Source organism: Symphodus melops (genome assembly GCF_947650265.1).
Source record: "Symphodus melops genome assembly, chromosome: 16".
NCBI classification, from domain to species: Eukaryota; Metazoa; Chordata; class Actinopteri; order Labriformes; family Labridae; genus Symphodus; species Symphodus melops.
The window spans coordinates 5,691,428-5,707,496 of record NC_136706.1 but is presented as its reverse complement, the minus strand read 5'-3'; the positions used below and the strand labels follow the sequence as shown (position 1 = coordinate 5,707,496).

The 16,069-nt window shown below is 42.2% G+C and overlaps 2 protein-coding genes across 9 annotated transcripts in view; both read right to left on the bottom strand.

Annotated features, from left to right (window-relative positions):
• Positions 1-2,477: 2,477 nt before the first annotated feature.
• On the bottom strand, positions 2,478-11,614 carry nop14 (NOP14 nucleolar protein homolog (yeast)). 2 transcript variants are annotated; one of them, XM_079365094.1, is made up of 19 exons: positions 11,409-11,614; positions 10,979-11,161; positions 9,858-9,992; positions 9,497-9,638; positions 9,222-9,370; positions 8,516-8,653; positions 8,302-8,424; positions 8,058-8,189; positions 7,656-7,974; positions 7,414-7,544; positions 7,239-7,324; positions 6,870-7,005; positions 6,485-6,586; positions 5,795-5,948; positions 5,550-5,709; positions 3,616-3,763; positions 3,411-3,529; positions 3,038-3,193; positions 2,478-2,952 (listed from the first exon to the last, which is right to left on the bottom strand). In XM_079365094.1, the coding sequence occupies exons 2-19, from the start codon at positions 11,159-11,161 to the stop codon at positions 2,856-2,858; spliced, it is 2,610 nt and encodes an 869-aa protein (XP_079221220.1). In that variant the 5' UTR covers positions 11,409-11,614; the 3' UTR covers positions 2,478-2,855. The 2 variants fall into 2 exon arrangements, with proteins under 2 accessions (XP_079221220.1, XP_079221219.1); XM_079365093.1 differs by having other exon boundaries at positions 11,433-11,614.
• A 609-nt stretch (positions 11,615-12,223) lies between these two features.
• The window catches only part of add1 (adducin 1 (alpha)), a 28,843-nt gene continuing 24,997 nt past the window's right edge, over positions 12,224-16,069 (bottom strand). For 5 of the 7 annotated variants that reach the window (XM_079364887.1, XM_079364893.1, XM_079364889.1 and 2 more), the window contains one exon: positions 12,224-14,430. In XM_079364887.1, coding sequence (XP_079221013.1) covers positions 14,090-14,430 — 341 coding nt within the window. In that variant the 3' untranslated portion in view covers positions 12,224-14,089. The remainder of the gene's footprint in view (positions 14,431-16,069) is intronic. The other 2 variants (XM_079364891.1, XM_079364892.1) reach the window with 2 other exon arrangements.

The window sequence follows — 16,069 nt, the reverse complement described above, 5'->3', positions numbered from 1 at the left end:
CAGGATGAGAGAGGATGCTAGCTGTGCCTGAAACTGTCTCCTGTTCATCGTCTCTCTTTGCTAGACATCTTGAGCGCTTTACAGTCCCGCTTGTAGAGCAGCCAGGCATTGACCACAGCGAGGATGATGGTGTGCCAGAAGATGTACATGTACCAGCGACGGGATTTGATGGGGAACTTATATTTGGCTGTAAATGAGTCCAACAAATCCACACCTCCCATGTACTTGTTGTAGGCACCAACAATGTAAGGCCTCTCAACTTCAACGTAGGTTCTGTTGGCTTTTTCCCAGCGTTGAATCTTCTGCACAGGTTCAGGTCCAGCAAAGGATGACACAAGTGTGACGGCCCTGCTGTCATACCATTTGATAGCACAGATGTTGTGATTCCCCTCCACTCTGACGTCATAGCTTCCTCTCCCCTTTTTCTTCAAGCTCTTCTCGTCTTCAAGGTTACAGTTGGGTAGGCGCACCTGCCTGGCTGTTCCCACGTAATGAATTCCCCGATCAAGGAGCTTCACTAATAATGGAACAATGGAATAAAATATAAATTATAGTGTATATACATATGTTTTATATATTGTAGTACATAACCTGAAGGAATAGAATAGGGTGGTCGACTAGGTGTTCAGGGTAGAAATGTTTTCGAGGCAGACAATACTGTCTGCCTGGTAAGTCGCTTTGGACAAAAGCGTCTGCTAAATACCCTGAATGTAAATGTGAATGTAAATGGGTTAATGGCTCCAATTATCATACTAAAAGGAAAACTGTTGAGTCTTTCAGAGGGGCGCCAGGAGGTCCGCGGGCCCCAGTTTGAGAAACCCTGCAGTCGGTGAAGTTGAGTCCGGCTTGATGCAGCTGTGAGTCAGCCTGCAAGAACCAGGAAGTGCGTTCAACCCCGATTTTAACACTAAACAGGGCGTTTACCGGTCGTTGTTTAACTTTCGTGTCACGTGAGCGTAGTTTTACCTGTACAGTGAGATGTGTGTGTGATTTGGTTTGAATGTGTTTGCTTCGCTGTAACGTCAGTGTTTTGTGTGACTGTCAACATTTTAGATTCAATTTTCTTTGTGTACAGAAACATTGAAGCTGTCGCCTTTGGTTCTCATCAACACAATATATATTTGACACCTGCTTAGTTTTTCTGATTGTCTGTAAAAAGTGATGTTTTTTTTACATTTGATGTTTTAACGTGCAGCATTTAGATTCAGAGTTCACCTTAAAGATTTATTCAGGAACTGTAGAGACAAAAATCACTGAAAGGAACCTCATTAAAATATGATCTGTTCCTAAATGCAGCTTTGTCTTTTCACTACTTTTATTACTCTGACTTTTTCATATCTGGGGACATCTAGAGATTTCTGAGATGGTTGTAAAGGTTTTGTCAGTAGCTCTTAAACAGGGTTGGTATTTTTTTGAAAACTAACCTTTTTCCCTCAAGATAAGTTGAATGTGCAAACAAGACAAAATGATCATGACTTTACTGTAGTAAACTGTTTATTAAATAACAGAAAAACAAACACAACGGGAGCAGTGTTTTTGTCAAGTTCTTATTTGTGAGCTTTACATTTTCAACAGTCTTTAAATAGATTTGTCATGGACGAGACGTTTATTTTATGTAAGTAAAATGTAGCAAAAATAGGTATTACATTAATTACGATTTATTTGATGGGAGCATATGACTTGTTGATAATTAGTAATGTGTGTTCTTATAGCGCGCCAGAGCTGCTTGTCTCGGAGCATGCGCAGAATGTTTAGCCCGTTAGGGTCCGATTGAGTGGTATACGCAGATATATCTATGGGTATACATGTCAGAATAAATGTGATTCTTACCGCGTTTTCTAACTCAATAAATGGATTCATTCAACCCGCATAGACACGCAGACCTGTTGGCTCTGCTCTCGTGTCGTGTCGCTCGAACACTTGTCAATAAAGGCTTGTTAAAAAAAAGTTATAAACACGAAGACCTCCGAGTTTTTCTTGGACACTTGTACTGTACAGCGTCCTGTCATTTCCCATCATGCTTTGTGATAGTTGATAAACAGAACACATTGATTTGTTTATCTTCTTCAAAAAGCCTTGTGTTTGTTTGTGTTTGTAATGTGTGCTCTAAAGTGCAGTGATTTGCTTGGCTTGTGTTCATCACTTGACTTTTTGCCCTCCATCAGTCAAAGGGCTGTTGAAGTCGCTATTATGGATTTCATGACAACGAAATCATCGTTCTTTTCAGGCATATCAGAGCACTGATGTGATCTATGCTGAATATAGTCTATCTGAGTCTTCTGGCCGCCCAGTGAGACTGTGATGATCCACCTGTTAAAGTGAATGACTTAAATGCTGAAACAGCCTCTACTTATAACCTCGGTTTGCATGATCTGTGACATCATCAAAGGACGGTTGAACGTTCCTGCTCAGTGTATTGTTCTGGTTGCTAGGTGACGAGCTCGCTTAAATAGATAAAGATACATATGGTTGATAGGAAATGGAAATATGCCTTTTTTATTTTGGGTTCAAAGTACATTATAGTGGTAGGCTCAGTTGGAAAATGGAGATAGCAAACCAAATCTTCACTGCTGTGTTGACTGACACTTTCAACAACAGCATCCGATCGGCACTTCAAACGCCTACATCAGAGCATTTGGCTGCTTGGTGCAATTTCCTGACAGCTACTCTGCAAACAAGTGTGGTTGAGATAGGACAGTCCTTGTTGGGTTTCTTTCTTTTTTAAATCTGTAAAGAATCTGTAAAAAAAAAAAAAAAAAAACTGGAGTTCTCTTGTTTCACGTATTTCCATCTTGTAGACGTTGTTATCCCCGTCTGGAGGAGAGAGATGTCCATTTGAGAAGAGAAGAAGTTCTTCACTTCTTCTTCCTCCTCTTCAGGGCCTTCCACTCTCCCTCCTGCGTCGCCAAACTGCCAAACAATTCCTTCACCTTCCTCTTCCTCTCGGCATCTCTGAAACGTTAAATGTACAACGTTAGACACTTTTTTCCCCCTATCAAACAAACTCCCCAGATACATACTGGTTTGTGATCCACACCTGTTCATGACCTCGTTGAGTTTCTCTCTGGCCAGGAAGCGGGTGTCCTTCCTGATCTCCCTCAGAGCGCCCTTGAACTCTTTCTTGTACTTGTGCTTCAGTCGCTCCCTCTCCTTCTCCTCTCTGGAGCTGCCACGCTTCTTTCCATAGTCCAACCTGACGGGAGATGAAAAGAAAACATATTAGCTCCTCAACCTCCCTGTAATGTATTTATAGACATATTAAGCTCTATATGTTTAAAACGTCTTTCTTCTACTGTTAGGGTTTACTGCTAAAACACCAAAAGACCTATTCAGTCCATCTATCAAAAAACAATCGGCAAGTCTCTCCTTTAAAAAGAATTATAAAAACTTTAAATTGGATGACTGCTTACACTTCAACAATCTTGGGTGTGAGCAGCTTCAGAGGAATGGGCTTCTTCTTCTCTAAAACCAGCGGACAGTGAGTCACAGGAGCACAGCTGACGATGTCTAAGATCTCCTTGTGAAGCTCCTGGAACGACAACAACAAACGACACGGTGACGACCCGGGGGTACGATGAGACAAAGAGAGAAATCCAGGAACCTTTGTGTACCGACCTGTATCGACTCTGGTAACGTTTGTGCCGAGAGGTGTTTGGAGAGCAGTGTTCTGATTGGTTGAGAGACGTGATTGAAGGACAAGAGGTCTTTGTAGAGCAGGCAGCAGCGCTTCAGCAGGTCCAGGGTAGAAGACAGACACGTCAATCTGTGCAGAGATACATAAACGCCACAGGTTAGAGAGGATTTCCTCTCAACAGTCAAACTGGATGTTGAGTTGTGAGGAGCAGGCGTAACCGGACTGATTCAGAGAGTTTAAGGCCTCAGATCGTCTGAGTTTTTTTCTCGTAAAAAAAAAAAAAAGAAAAGAAAATTGGTTTGCCCCTGTGAGGGATCTTCGGTTCATGTGGATGCTTTGGCTCAGTTGTCAAAGCTGGCCGTTTCATGAGAAAAATCCAATGAACTCTAACGAGTTTGTCTCCACGATGACAACATTGTGTGTGATTTATGGCGTGTTCTGAGGATTCATTTCAGATCAAATTCAAATGTATATTCCCACAGAGTGTCCACGATCCACGGTCTGCTGAAGCCCGTTCGCAGGCTTCGCTGCGTGCCCACACACCAGCTGCTGTGTGAAACCAAGCTGCGACTCATCACAACCACACGAGTGGATGCATCAGAGCGCCGGAGCGTCACGCCATGTTCAGGTGAAAACACGCTGTGCTGGCTTACATCGGCTTTCTAGAACCCTGACGACGTAGGCATTCATCATACGCTAAATCTGTCCGAGTCCAGCCGACGTGCCGAGTCTCTAAAGAAGGACGGGTCCCTCTGAGACCCAATCTGTGATTTTACGAGCTTTCCTCTTGGAGAAACAGTAATTCACGAGCTTCCCTTCCTCTCTGCCTGTCACGCCTTTTTCATATCGGGTGGTCTTATTCTGGTCCACGCAGAAGACGTGGAAGCAGCAGTGTGAAGACAAAAGATTTTCTCACACCTTCTCTCCCCCGCCCCCATCATCCTACTGTCCTTATTATCGTCTCCTATTCTCTGCTGTTTGTGTGTTGTATTGTCACAGACTCCGTGAGTAAATGGCCAATTAAGGCTACAGTCTCTGAATGCCGCGTCTCTGTAGGTCTGTGGAGGTCGGCGATATATCACCGAGTTTCTGCTTTACCTTTAAAACCACGTTGAACAGGTCAACAAGAGGAAGCTATCAAATAACAAACGTCACAACAATATATGTGAGTTGTATGTTTTTCAAAAGAGGAGAGAAGGGAGACATGAGCTCAATCTGTGTAAAAAGGATTTTTTAAAAGTTTTACCTGAAACTGTTGCACACTGTGAAGAATCAGTCACCTACTAAGCTTTAGTTAAACAAGTAATCTTTTTTTTTTTTTTTTTTTAAAGTTAAACAATGTGAACCTATCCTTTCATTAAGGTTCAGTACTTGAGTTCAGTTTTGGTCTAAAGACTGAGCAGTCAGGAGCACCACTGACACTGTGATTGGAAGGAAAACAACAAATAACTTTGATTCATTTGTTGTTTCATTTTCTTCCCCGGTTATGTCCCTAACCTTCCCGGTGGTCATCGTCCATTGATATATCTGAGACTTCTTATCAGTGTCTCACTGATAGAAACTTTCATTTGTAAGATAAATGATTTTTTTTTCTCCTTCAACATCTTTCTGCTTTTCCCCCGCAAAGTATAATCACCACAGGAACCTAGAGTATACTTGAAGCTGTGGATTTTAGTCAGGCTAACTAAAGTAAACATCTCCTGAGTTTAACTTTCTTCTTGCTGGACAGACGAGAGAAATCTTTTCATCCAACTCCCAGCAAGAATGTGAATTAGATTACCGTAGAGAATGTCAAACTTGTTCTTTCAATAAAACGTATTTCTCCAAAGAAAAAAAAAAAAAAAAAAAAAAGGCAAAGTCATTCTCTTCTGCATTTTCATGAAACCACTTTCAGCTCCCTCCTCTCTTCTCCCACCTGTGGTGATCTCTGTCAAGGTCACTTTTCAGTTCCAGGTGTTGCGTAGCAGACAGCTGAAGGCGTTTCTTGCTCCAGCTCTTGCTCGATTCCGAGTCTGACAGCACCAGCAGATCGCTGCACTTCCCCGACGGCCTGAAGGGCGGCACCACCGTGAAACCTGCAAAACACAATGTCGTCTCAGTTTCACGTCCTGAAACACGCGTCAAAGACTGCTGCATATTATGATGGGAGTCCTCAGCTACCTAATGACGTCTTGTCCTGCACGGCAAGGTGTAGCAGTCCAACCAGGAAGTTGATGAGCTCTGGCAGGAAGCGCTTCGAAAAAGAGACGTACTCCACGGCCAAACAGCACAGCACTAAACCCGTTGTTACTTCCTGTAACGTCCTCACTGGACACTGAGGACAGACAACACGTGGGAAAGAGCAAGCAGGATAGAATTAGACAGGGGTGGAGTGTGGTGCTGAATATGATATTTACATTTCTTTTGAAAAGATGTCTCTGCCCATGGCTCCTCGCTGTGGTGACACGAATGAGGGTAATTAAAATTGGACTAAGAATAAATCTCATGGGTTATGAGTCATGAATGGTATCTTTATTTGTGTGTTAGAGCTGTCAGTAGTTCAGCCTATCAGAACTTGGGTTTGTGAATTGGAGGGTCGAGGTTCAAGCCCCGGTGCGGATCAAATCTGGAAATCTTGGCCGTGTAGCTCGAGCAAGGCATCATACTGCAGCTGTGAGAATGTTTCACGAGTAAACTTGGATTCATCTTCTTATCCACAGAAACGTGTCTCAAAGAGGTCGGGTGAAGGTCAATCAAACGTCCCGATGACGAAGTAACCGAGCGACACGTTATCAGAAGCAGGTTTGGAAAGAAAGGCCAACAAACATCGATGGGAGAGGAGCAGATCAGCTGGTTGAGGACGGCGTGTACCTTGGTGAGACTCTGGCTGATGTAGAGCAGCGCTGGAGTGGTTACTGGGTGTCTGAAGTCGGAGGTAGGAAACAGCAGCGCTGTCACCTTCAGGTAAACGAGCTTTAAAGACACAAACAAACAAATTGTCCCAGTCACACAGAGAAGGCCAAACATTCTCATTTGATAACACAAACAGGCCTTCAAGTCCACTTAGGGACAGTTTTTTAAGTCCTCGACATGGAGCCTTTTTGGCCCCGAGTTTCGCCTCTCAGGCGACACATTCTGTCTTACAGGTTATTGGGCTTCTTTACATACATATGAAGAATTATGAACTCTCACTGATGGACTCTGACAACCTGTATCCATATAAAACATTCATCACGCATGTATTTATTCCACGCACCATGTCCAGCGTTGGCAGAGGAGCGTGCCCTTTGACCTCAAGCACCTCCTCCATGCTGTGGGCGGCGTCTCCAAGGATGCTCTGCATGGCTTTACAGGCTGCATCTGGAAACATCTGGCACAGAGTGTACAGCTCTCTGTAGAGGGAGACAAAAAAAATGAAGTCACTATAAGATGAAAGACATTAGACATTAAAAGAGGTTCATTTTCTTTCCCTCCTGTCATAATGAATCACATGTTGGGGAAACAGTCGTACAATTGGAGAAACAGTTAGGACGCTAAAAGGAGTCTCTCTCTCTCTCTCTCTCTCTCTATCCATTCCAGCCTCACTCGTGGACAAGACACAGAGACAACTACATGTGTGACTCACGGTATGAGCTTGTCTATGGTGGCGAGTTCGGGTGGACTCCTCGCGGCCAATTCTCCGATGTACTCCAGCAGAAAGCCAAACAGTTTCTAGGACAAAGTGGGACAACACTGTAAGCTGGAGCAGTTGTTGTTTCCTGTACAGACACGAGGGCAGACTGTGTGTGATGCCTTTCTACCTGCAGTTTGAGCTTGTTGCCTGCAGCCAGACTGGGATGGTTGCATTTTTGAGTCCTGGCCAAAATGATGCGCTGATTGTCAGGGGTGTGACCGTGGAGCAAATCTTTCAGGTCGCTGATGTTCTCTGGAGCTACAAGACAAAAGGAAAACACGAAAGGAAGAAAAAAACATTAAGATACATTCAGGAAGTTTTAACGATGTGTTTTTTTTTTTTTTTTAATGTTCCTATTTATGTCATTACCTGCAAACGTGTAGGGCAGCTCTGCTTTAGCCGCCTCCTGCTGGGCCTGGAGCTCCTCTTTGCTCAGACTCGGTTTGGTACTGATATCTTCATCCTCCTTGTTTTGCTCCTCATCCTCACTCTCCTGCTCAGACTCCAGGTCCGAGTGGCCATCCTCTTCTTCTTCTTCTTCACTGCTGCCCTCCTCCTCGTCTTCTTCTTCTTCTTCTCCGTCTTCCTCCTCAGACCCTGATTCCTCCTCCTCCTCCTCCTCCTCTTCCTCTTCACCATCTCCCTCCTCTTCTTCCTGCTCTTCCTCTCCAATGTTCCACTTCCCGTCCTGGAAACCCAAAATACAGGTAAATTATAAACAATGTTTTTTTTTTTACCTGAAAAGTGAGACTATCGCTTCTCTACTCCAACCTGATAGGACAGAGTCTTCTTGTCTTCCTTATCCAGGATGAAGCCATCATTGAGGTCGTCAGCAGACATGTGAGTCTGACTCTGTGCGCTGTCCACGGCTTCCTCTCCCATCATCCTCCTCAGACGGTCGGCCTAGAGAAGGGAAATCAGATTTAAAAAAGCACATCAGGTAGAAATGACGAGAAGCTTTCGGCACAGAGATTTAAAAAAAAAAAAAAAAAATCAGTTTTCTTCGTTACCGCACCTCGAGCTTCTGCAGCTTCTCCCTCGCCTCCCTCGCGATCTCCTCGGGTGTTTTCATCCTCTCCGAGGGCTGAGCCTTCATCTCGAAGACGAGCTCTCTCACCATCATGTCGTACTCCTCCGGCTGGAGCGCGCAAAACAAACACGAAGAGGGTCAACAGGGAGCAGATCCAGCCTGCTGCGAGGGAGGATCTACGACCTATCTATCACCCTACCTTCGGCTTCTCCTCTGGTTGGTCGGCACTTTCACTCTTGGGCGTCTTCTTCACCATCAGAGCCTGGATGCTCTTCCACTCTTTGTCCAGCTGCTCGGTCAGCTCCTGGGCCTCCTCTTTTTGTACCTGTCGTTCACGCTGAAGAAGACACAAGAGGAACACAAGTCATCAGGATGTTCCGTCTCACGTATGCTTGTACTGTATGTCCGAGCACTCTGTGAACAGACTTTGGATGTACTATCGCCTGGACTGATTGATGGCATTTCTGCACACAAATTGTTCGATCCCTCATGGCGTTATAAGACACCAGATATTCAGCTGCACTCGTTTACAACGTTACAAAGCGGCCGGTTCCCATCACAGCTCAGTCCATTTTTTTCTGCTGGCGTTGCAGATTTAAAGATGCTATGACTGAGAACTTACACAGACAATAATAGATCAGATAATGATTGACAACAGCAGGGGGGATGTATGAGGGATTTTTCTTTTCATGTAACTGTGACGATTTTGTTTGTGGCTACAGAGGAAAGCTCGTGTGCCAAAGTCTGGCGCCCGAGTGCCTTTCATAGTTTGTCTTATTTATTTGTCTTTCAAAGGAAAATCCTCCCTAGTTTGATACAGTTTGACAAGCGAAGTGGATGTGAGTTGCGATCAACAGGACGAAGTGGAACCAAACGTATCGGGTTGTTTTGCGTTCGACGCTCACCTTCTCCTGCTTGGATTTCTGGATGAGGTCCTCGATGAGCTCCTGTCTGGACTTGGCTCTGTGGCTTCCTTCTTCCTCCTGCTGATCCCCCGAAGATTTCTTCCTCAAGAGGCCCCCCCCCCCTCCGAAGTGGGAGGCGGTCATCTCAGCTGCATGAAGAATGACACTAGTGTCACTATTCTCTACGACCACTTCTAAGATGTTTTTTTCTTTTTTTTGTCCAAATCCATAACAAACCCGAAAGACTGCAGGATAAATATCAGTGTTTTACTCACCTGACAAAAGACCTTTCTCTTCGGATTCATCATCACTGTTCCCGATGTCGTTGAATTTCTCCATTTCTGCCAGTGACTGTCCGTAATGAGTCAGCTCCTCCTCCTCGTTCAGGTTGTACATATCCTTCTTATCGTGGGCCCGCTGAAAGACAAAAACAAAGACGGACCGGCAGTTTAGGATCCACTGAGGTCAGATATTCTTCTTCTGAGCTGTTTCACTCCTGTTTGACCTCTTACTTTGATCTTATGTGAATAGAATAAATAAAACAAGGATGAAGGGTAAACTAGTAGAGCCATTAAAACAGTCTGCCCATTTGATTTAGACCTGCTTCACGCTCACGAAAAAGATCTCCTCACTGACCTGCCTCTCCATCGCAAACCTCTTCAGGATTTTGTCTTCCGGCGCCATCTTGGTGTCGTACTCTCCAAAGCGTCTGTCGATCAATTTGCCGGACTTGTTCTTCTGTTTGTATTCCTTCAGGAGGGTTTCCTTTCTCTGCAGATCAAAAAATGTAAAGTGATATTATTTCGGTTTCATCAAACACACACGCACACAAAAAAACAAATCACAAATAAAGATGTTTTGGTGCTCTTGAATGATCAACATTGAGCTTTTGGAGGAAAAAAAGAAAAAGAAAAAAAAGGTTGTTAATTTTCAGCAAAAAAAAAAAAAAGAAAAGGAAAAATTGGCGTTCTGTTTTTGAATTTTTGTCCATTTGGTTACAATCGTGTTGAAGAGTCTCACATGTGCACGTTAATAATAAGAAGGATCCATCATGATCAAGGAACATTGACTCCTTTGTTATAAAGTGACAAGTGTGCTCCCTTGGAGTCATCGTAGAGGACAGTATCTTCACTGATCAATCCATCTGATCTTAGTTAATGTGCGTTACCTCATGTGTGCACAAATGCAAACTCCATCTTAAACTCTCAGTAAGAAGAACGATGTGCACATGAAACTTTTCTCCTCAGTGTAACTTGTTAGTTATCGCTCTTGCAAAGCTCCCAAAACTCTCGGAGAAATTCCCTCCTGCAGCGTGATGCTGTGTGCACCAGGCTTCACAGCACAGACAGTGTTACATGGATGATGAGCTGTGACCCACTGCTGCCACATGCAGTACTACAGAAGAGGAGTCTCTCTTTTGTTTGAATTTCAGGTTTGCTTTATTCACTCACACACATGCACACCGAGGTCTGAAGCTTTTTTTTTTTTTAATGAAGACGCGTCTGAGTGATGAGGTTGCATACAGGGGATGCCTTTCTCAATGACACCTTGGCAGTACTCAGGAGGAAGTGTACTGGCACCTTCCCAACAACCAGAACTAGTTCCCAGACTTCTATCCGCACTTGGACTTGATTTTTTTTTAACTTTACTTCATTTAGCAATCTGGGACAGGTTATATAATGAACTGCAAAAGATGAATCGGATTTGAGTGAAGGTGTTTTAAGGTGGGCTGTAACACAATGGGATCTGCTGCTTACCTTATTGATTGCTTTGGATCGAGACACACCAGGTAGACCCACATCGTGCTTCGATTTCCTCCCGAGGACATCAAACTTCTTCCTGTTGATTTTCACTTCAAACGGGTTGTTTTTGATTTCGGTGGAGGTTTTGGTTTTGCGAACCTTGTCAGCAAGGCTCCTCTTCTTGGGGACCTTCCCCATCTGTCCATCAGAGGAGAGGACATATAAACAAACACCAACCAAACAGTAGACGGTTTTTTACTCTAAATAATATTTAAATAAATTAAAAGATTGTTATGATCGTTTGATCAAGAGCCCAAAATTACATATTCTGTTCTGGCCTTTAAAAAAAAAAAAATATTGTATACATCTATATATATTAGAGCTACTTCTAGGAAACCATAACTAGCCTCACTATTAGCCTTCAGTAATATGTAAACAAACTAACATTATGTTACAAAGGCAGGTTTACCTTTCAGCAGCGTACAGGTGTTCAATCCAGGCACAAAAGCTGGAAAAAAAACCCCCGGTGAATTTAATTTAAAATAAAAAAAAATGTATCTTTCACTATCCACGTTGTTTCACTGAGTTGCCATTTCCAGTTTCCAGCATGCACCGTCTGAGGTCAAAGTTGAAGACAGAAACGTCAGGATTTTTCCGACAGCGCCTCTAGCGTCGGAAACTGAAAAGTCATTTTCTTAAAAGATTTTTTTTTTTTTTTTTTTTAAAAGGCTCACCTATGGACTTACTTAACCATGTTCAACACTGAAAACTGCTTCACCACAGAGCTGCATCGAACACTAATCGGATGGAAAAGGTGTTTAGTTTATTCGACCCTCTGTATCGTGTACGTTGGGTCTCCAGTGTTACCCTGAGTGTCGAGGCTCCCTGTAGGCATGGCAACCACAAACTTCCTTTTGCTGGATGTGTATTGTACTGCTGGATGCACTTTAATTACTTCATGAATTTCAGTATCAACGACTCCTGCCTCGAATGTTGGATCTTTACTTAAAACTATAAACTACATCATCCCCAATGGGTCGCCCTCTTCTTTGAAATACTGCTCCACGTCTCTCTTGAAGAAGAAACATGTCCTGTAATCTGAGAAACACAAGTTATATCCTTGCCTTCAACAGTGAAAACACACATCTTTAAAGAATGGTGATTATGTATTGCATGATTAATAACATGAGAACAAGATATACAGTATTGTATTGTCCCCCCCTCCCCCATCAGCCATAAAAGACAACAATCACACAGCACTGACTTTCATGGTAGTGTTTGTTTATTTATGGTCGTAAAAGAGGCAGAACCAAGAGGTGGAAGTATCAAGTTTGTAGATGGTATAATGCTGAGACATATTTCAACTGGAAGTATTTCAGACCGAGGATACAAATCAGCATCGATGTAAGATTGTAAAAGAATCAATGAGCGACTCAAATAAAAACCAAGAGTGTGATGACTGAGATATTACTATCTGCACTCTAAAGCTAAAACAAACAGAGTTCAAATCAATGGGGTGGTTACAGTCATTAAAATGAAGAGTACACAGTCTAAGCACTCTACACATGCAGTCCTTCAGAAGTCAGACATTCTGTGCTTGCATGTAACAGAATGGAAAAAGGCCAAATTAGGTAATATTCACCTTTTGGTTCACCATGAATTGGACAAACTCATTCTTCAATCAAACAAGATGAATAAACAAGCTAAGAAGAAATACATGGATGTGGTCTTTGTATGAACGACCTGCAGCTTTAAGCACAGCTTATTTCACACCATTGATTACACATCAGTGCCATAACAAAAAAAAATGCTTCTCCAGTGTACATTGTGTCTTTACTGCAACTGGAAACACAGGTATTCATTGAGAAGGTCCATTTGGTCAGACTGGTATTAAAACAGGAAAGTCTAAGTGGAGAGAAATATGATTGATCATGCAGCTCCATAACAGTGATGTGTTCTGTATCTTGATGCACGGTGACAGACTGTAAAAACAATGTGTGGTATGAGTTCAAAGACAGTGGTTTGAAAGACAGGATTCACATAGCTTTCTCACAGCAGGCCATCAAACCTCAATCTACCTGGTGAGAAAAAGCTCAGGTAAACAAAACAAAAAAGACAGAAAAAAATCATAATAAACAACAAAATGAAATGTGTAAACTCACAATTGGTAGCATATTTGCCTGTTTCTGACTTTCACAGAGACAGAGGGGATCAAGGGCCTAATGCCAAACAAAGTCAGGCTCAGATAATTAATACAAATGAATAAAACACAAACTAAGAATTTCTCTTTACACAGTCCTTCATAATAAAACCCAAAAGCCAGGAGTAGAGTAATCCCTTGGAATAATCAACAAGGACAATGAGTGAACATGATCAGGACGACTCAATTTGTTGTGAACATCTGTGGGTTCAAACAACACAGATTCAATCCACACAGTTCCATTGAATTTGGAAAATATAATAAGCTGTAAAGCACTTTACACATCTCTAAGTCAAGGGTGTGTCTAATGTTTGTCGGTGGAATATTTTAGTTAAAAAAAAAATTTTTTTAGCTAGTATAATTTAATCTGAATATTTGGTTTCCGTTGTATTTTGCATGACTTCATTCTCCTATGTGATTAAATGGTTGTAATTTGTCGTTTTCACCGTCAGAAGGTAACTTACAAGCTTCTGTTTCTGCATTCAATGGTGTTTTTTTAAAAAGACACTTTGACATATTTTTGATACAATCCCAATACATTCTAGTGGTTACAACAGTTTAGTAATACTCTTATTTTAAAAAACGAGGGCAATAAAACCCTAAAACCTCACAGCGAGTTTGTGGGCCTGTAGTATTAGCCATGCATCAAAGGCCAGATGGAGTGGACAAGATCGAATGCATCACCCTCTCACAACTAAAAGCCTCTAATAATTAAAAACCTTTATGCGATCAGTCATTTTTACACTGTATACAAAATTGGCACACACTAACGAGGAAAATTAGGTTAATAAGAAAGCGAGAAATTATATCGCAACAAAAAGAATAACTGTGTGTAGCTGGGGTTTGCTCGAAGGGTGCAATAAAAGCTGAAAAAAAATAAAGAGAGGCAGAGGCCAGCCATGAGGACCCATTAAACATTCTCCAATCTAGGGGTCAGTCTTTTTTTTGTTTTTCTTGAGGAAGGAGGGAGTGCGGAACTTCTTTTTCTTTTTGGAGGGGGATTTGCTCGGAGACTCTTCACCCTCCTGCTCGCCAGCGTCAGCAGCATCCTCCCCCTCAGCCCCTGCCGCAGCTGCAGCAGCATCTGCGTCTGCATCAGCATCTGCTTCTGCATCAGCCTCTGCAGCTGCAGGCGCAGGTGCAGAGGCGGAGTCTTCGGCAGGAAGTGCCGGAGCGTCGGAGGGGTCGTCAGGTGTTAAATCTGGAAGGGTCTGTCTCAGGGTGGCTGCGTCACTCTCATCCTTAAAGGTTTGCTCAGGTAAAGTCTCTGTTGGGAGAAGATAGGAGAGAGTTATTGATCACAGAGGACAAACTGACGGATCTGCATTCGAGCTTCACACCAATGAAGCGACTAAAAATCAAACAGTGGATAAACTTTCAAAGCCACGCTGTTTGCTTCTTTAAAAAAAAAACCAAAAAAAACAACCATTCATTCATTTGTCCCTTCATGAGTTTAAACAAGACTACTTTTATGTAGTCCATGTTAAATCTTTAGTCTCACAGCCTTCCTGCAGAATGTTTATTACTTCAACAGCTGACACTCCTTCTGAAACTTCATGGAGCATTTTACAAACACAGCTGACACTAAACCAAAAACATGTTGCACTCTTCTCTTCATCTATACAAAACAGAATAGCATCGGCCAACAATCTGCAATCACAAATCTAGGGAGGATAATAAGCAACTCAAAGCAGAGTTAAATTCTGTTCATTTTCAAAAACATTTTGGGCTTCTCATTCTGGGCAGGTCCATGCTGAAACAGCACTTTGGTTTACCTTCATTTAAATAGGGAAATCTTAATGAAGGCAGTTCCCTTGCTCATTTGCACCCTGTGTAAAACAAACACAAATAAAACAGAACAGATGCTGCAATGTTTCCACAGACTTTAAATCACATAACCACACAAGTGAGGTTATAGAATAAGGCAGCAGACGATCCAGTGAGTTCATTAAACTGGTGCAGCCTTCAAAGCAAGCTTGGCCTGGAACTAACAATCAGACCCAGAATGTATTTACAGATGAGTACAGTTTTGCATTTCATACCAATTTAAACCACACGCTGGGAGGACAAAATCTATGAAGACTGGTTTCCTTTTTCCTTATAATGAAGACTAAAATAATCTCTTTTGATTTTATATATGTATTTATCTAGGATTAAGATAAATTTATTCATATCAAAATCCTTTTTTAAGTTAAAAAATGATAAGCTAGGCAACTATATCAGTAGATGCCTGTTGGTTAACAGACTCAAATAATTTTTAACAATTTCAATATTTCAATTCAAGTCCATTAAAAGGTTAAAAGGTCATCTGAAGGCCTCTTCTGTAAGTTTACCATAATGGCTTGTAATCGAGCAACATCTTCTGATAACTTCAAGGTTTAGTTAATAAGCAGGAGTCAACTTTATTTTGCTAAAAAGTATATAAATAATTTGTTTTGTCTGACACCATGTACTGTATTTTTAACTAAAACATCCAGTGTGGAATCTTCTTTTTGACAAATCTAGAAGGCTAACTCAAACACCTAGAGCTAGCTTAAAGTGTGAGTCGGCAGTATTTACGCTGTTGGCTCAAAATGAGACGCTGCCTTATATTATTTTTGTCTGAAATAGTGTAAGACGAGAAGTCTGGTTGAGATAGATTTTCTTTCATATATTTACATGGCTAACAATAGTAGCTAGCTATAAACCTCAAAGTGAATAACTATGTTGTCATGTTAGCTGAATCATTTGTATCTTGTTCAAAAAAACTCCCAGCAAAAACGAGTTAAGAGGCAACAAGTGCTGGAGCAGGATCCAGAAGGTAGACCTCAGCAGACGTCTATGGATCAGTGGTTAAAACTACTAAAAGCAAACACAGTGCAGTCAGGTGCAAATCAACTACTGGTCTGTGGCTTGCATGCTACAGA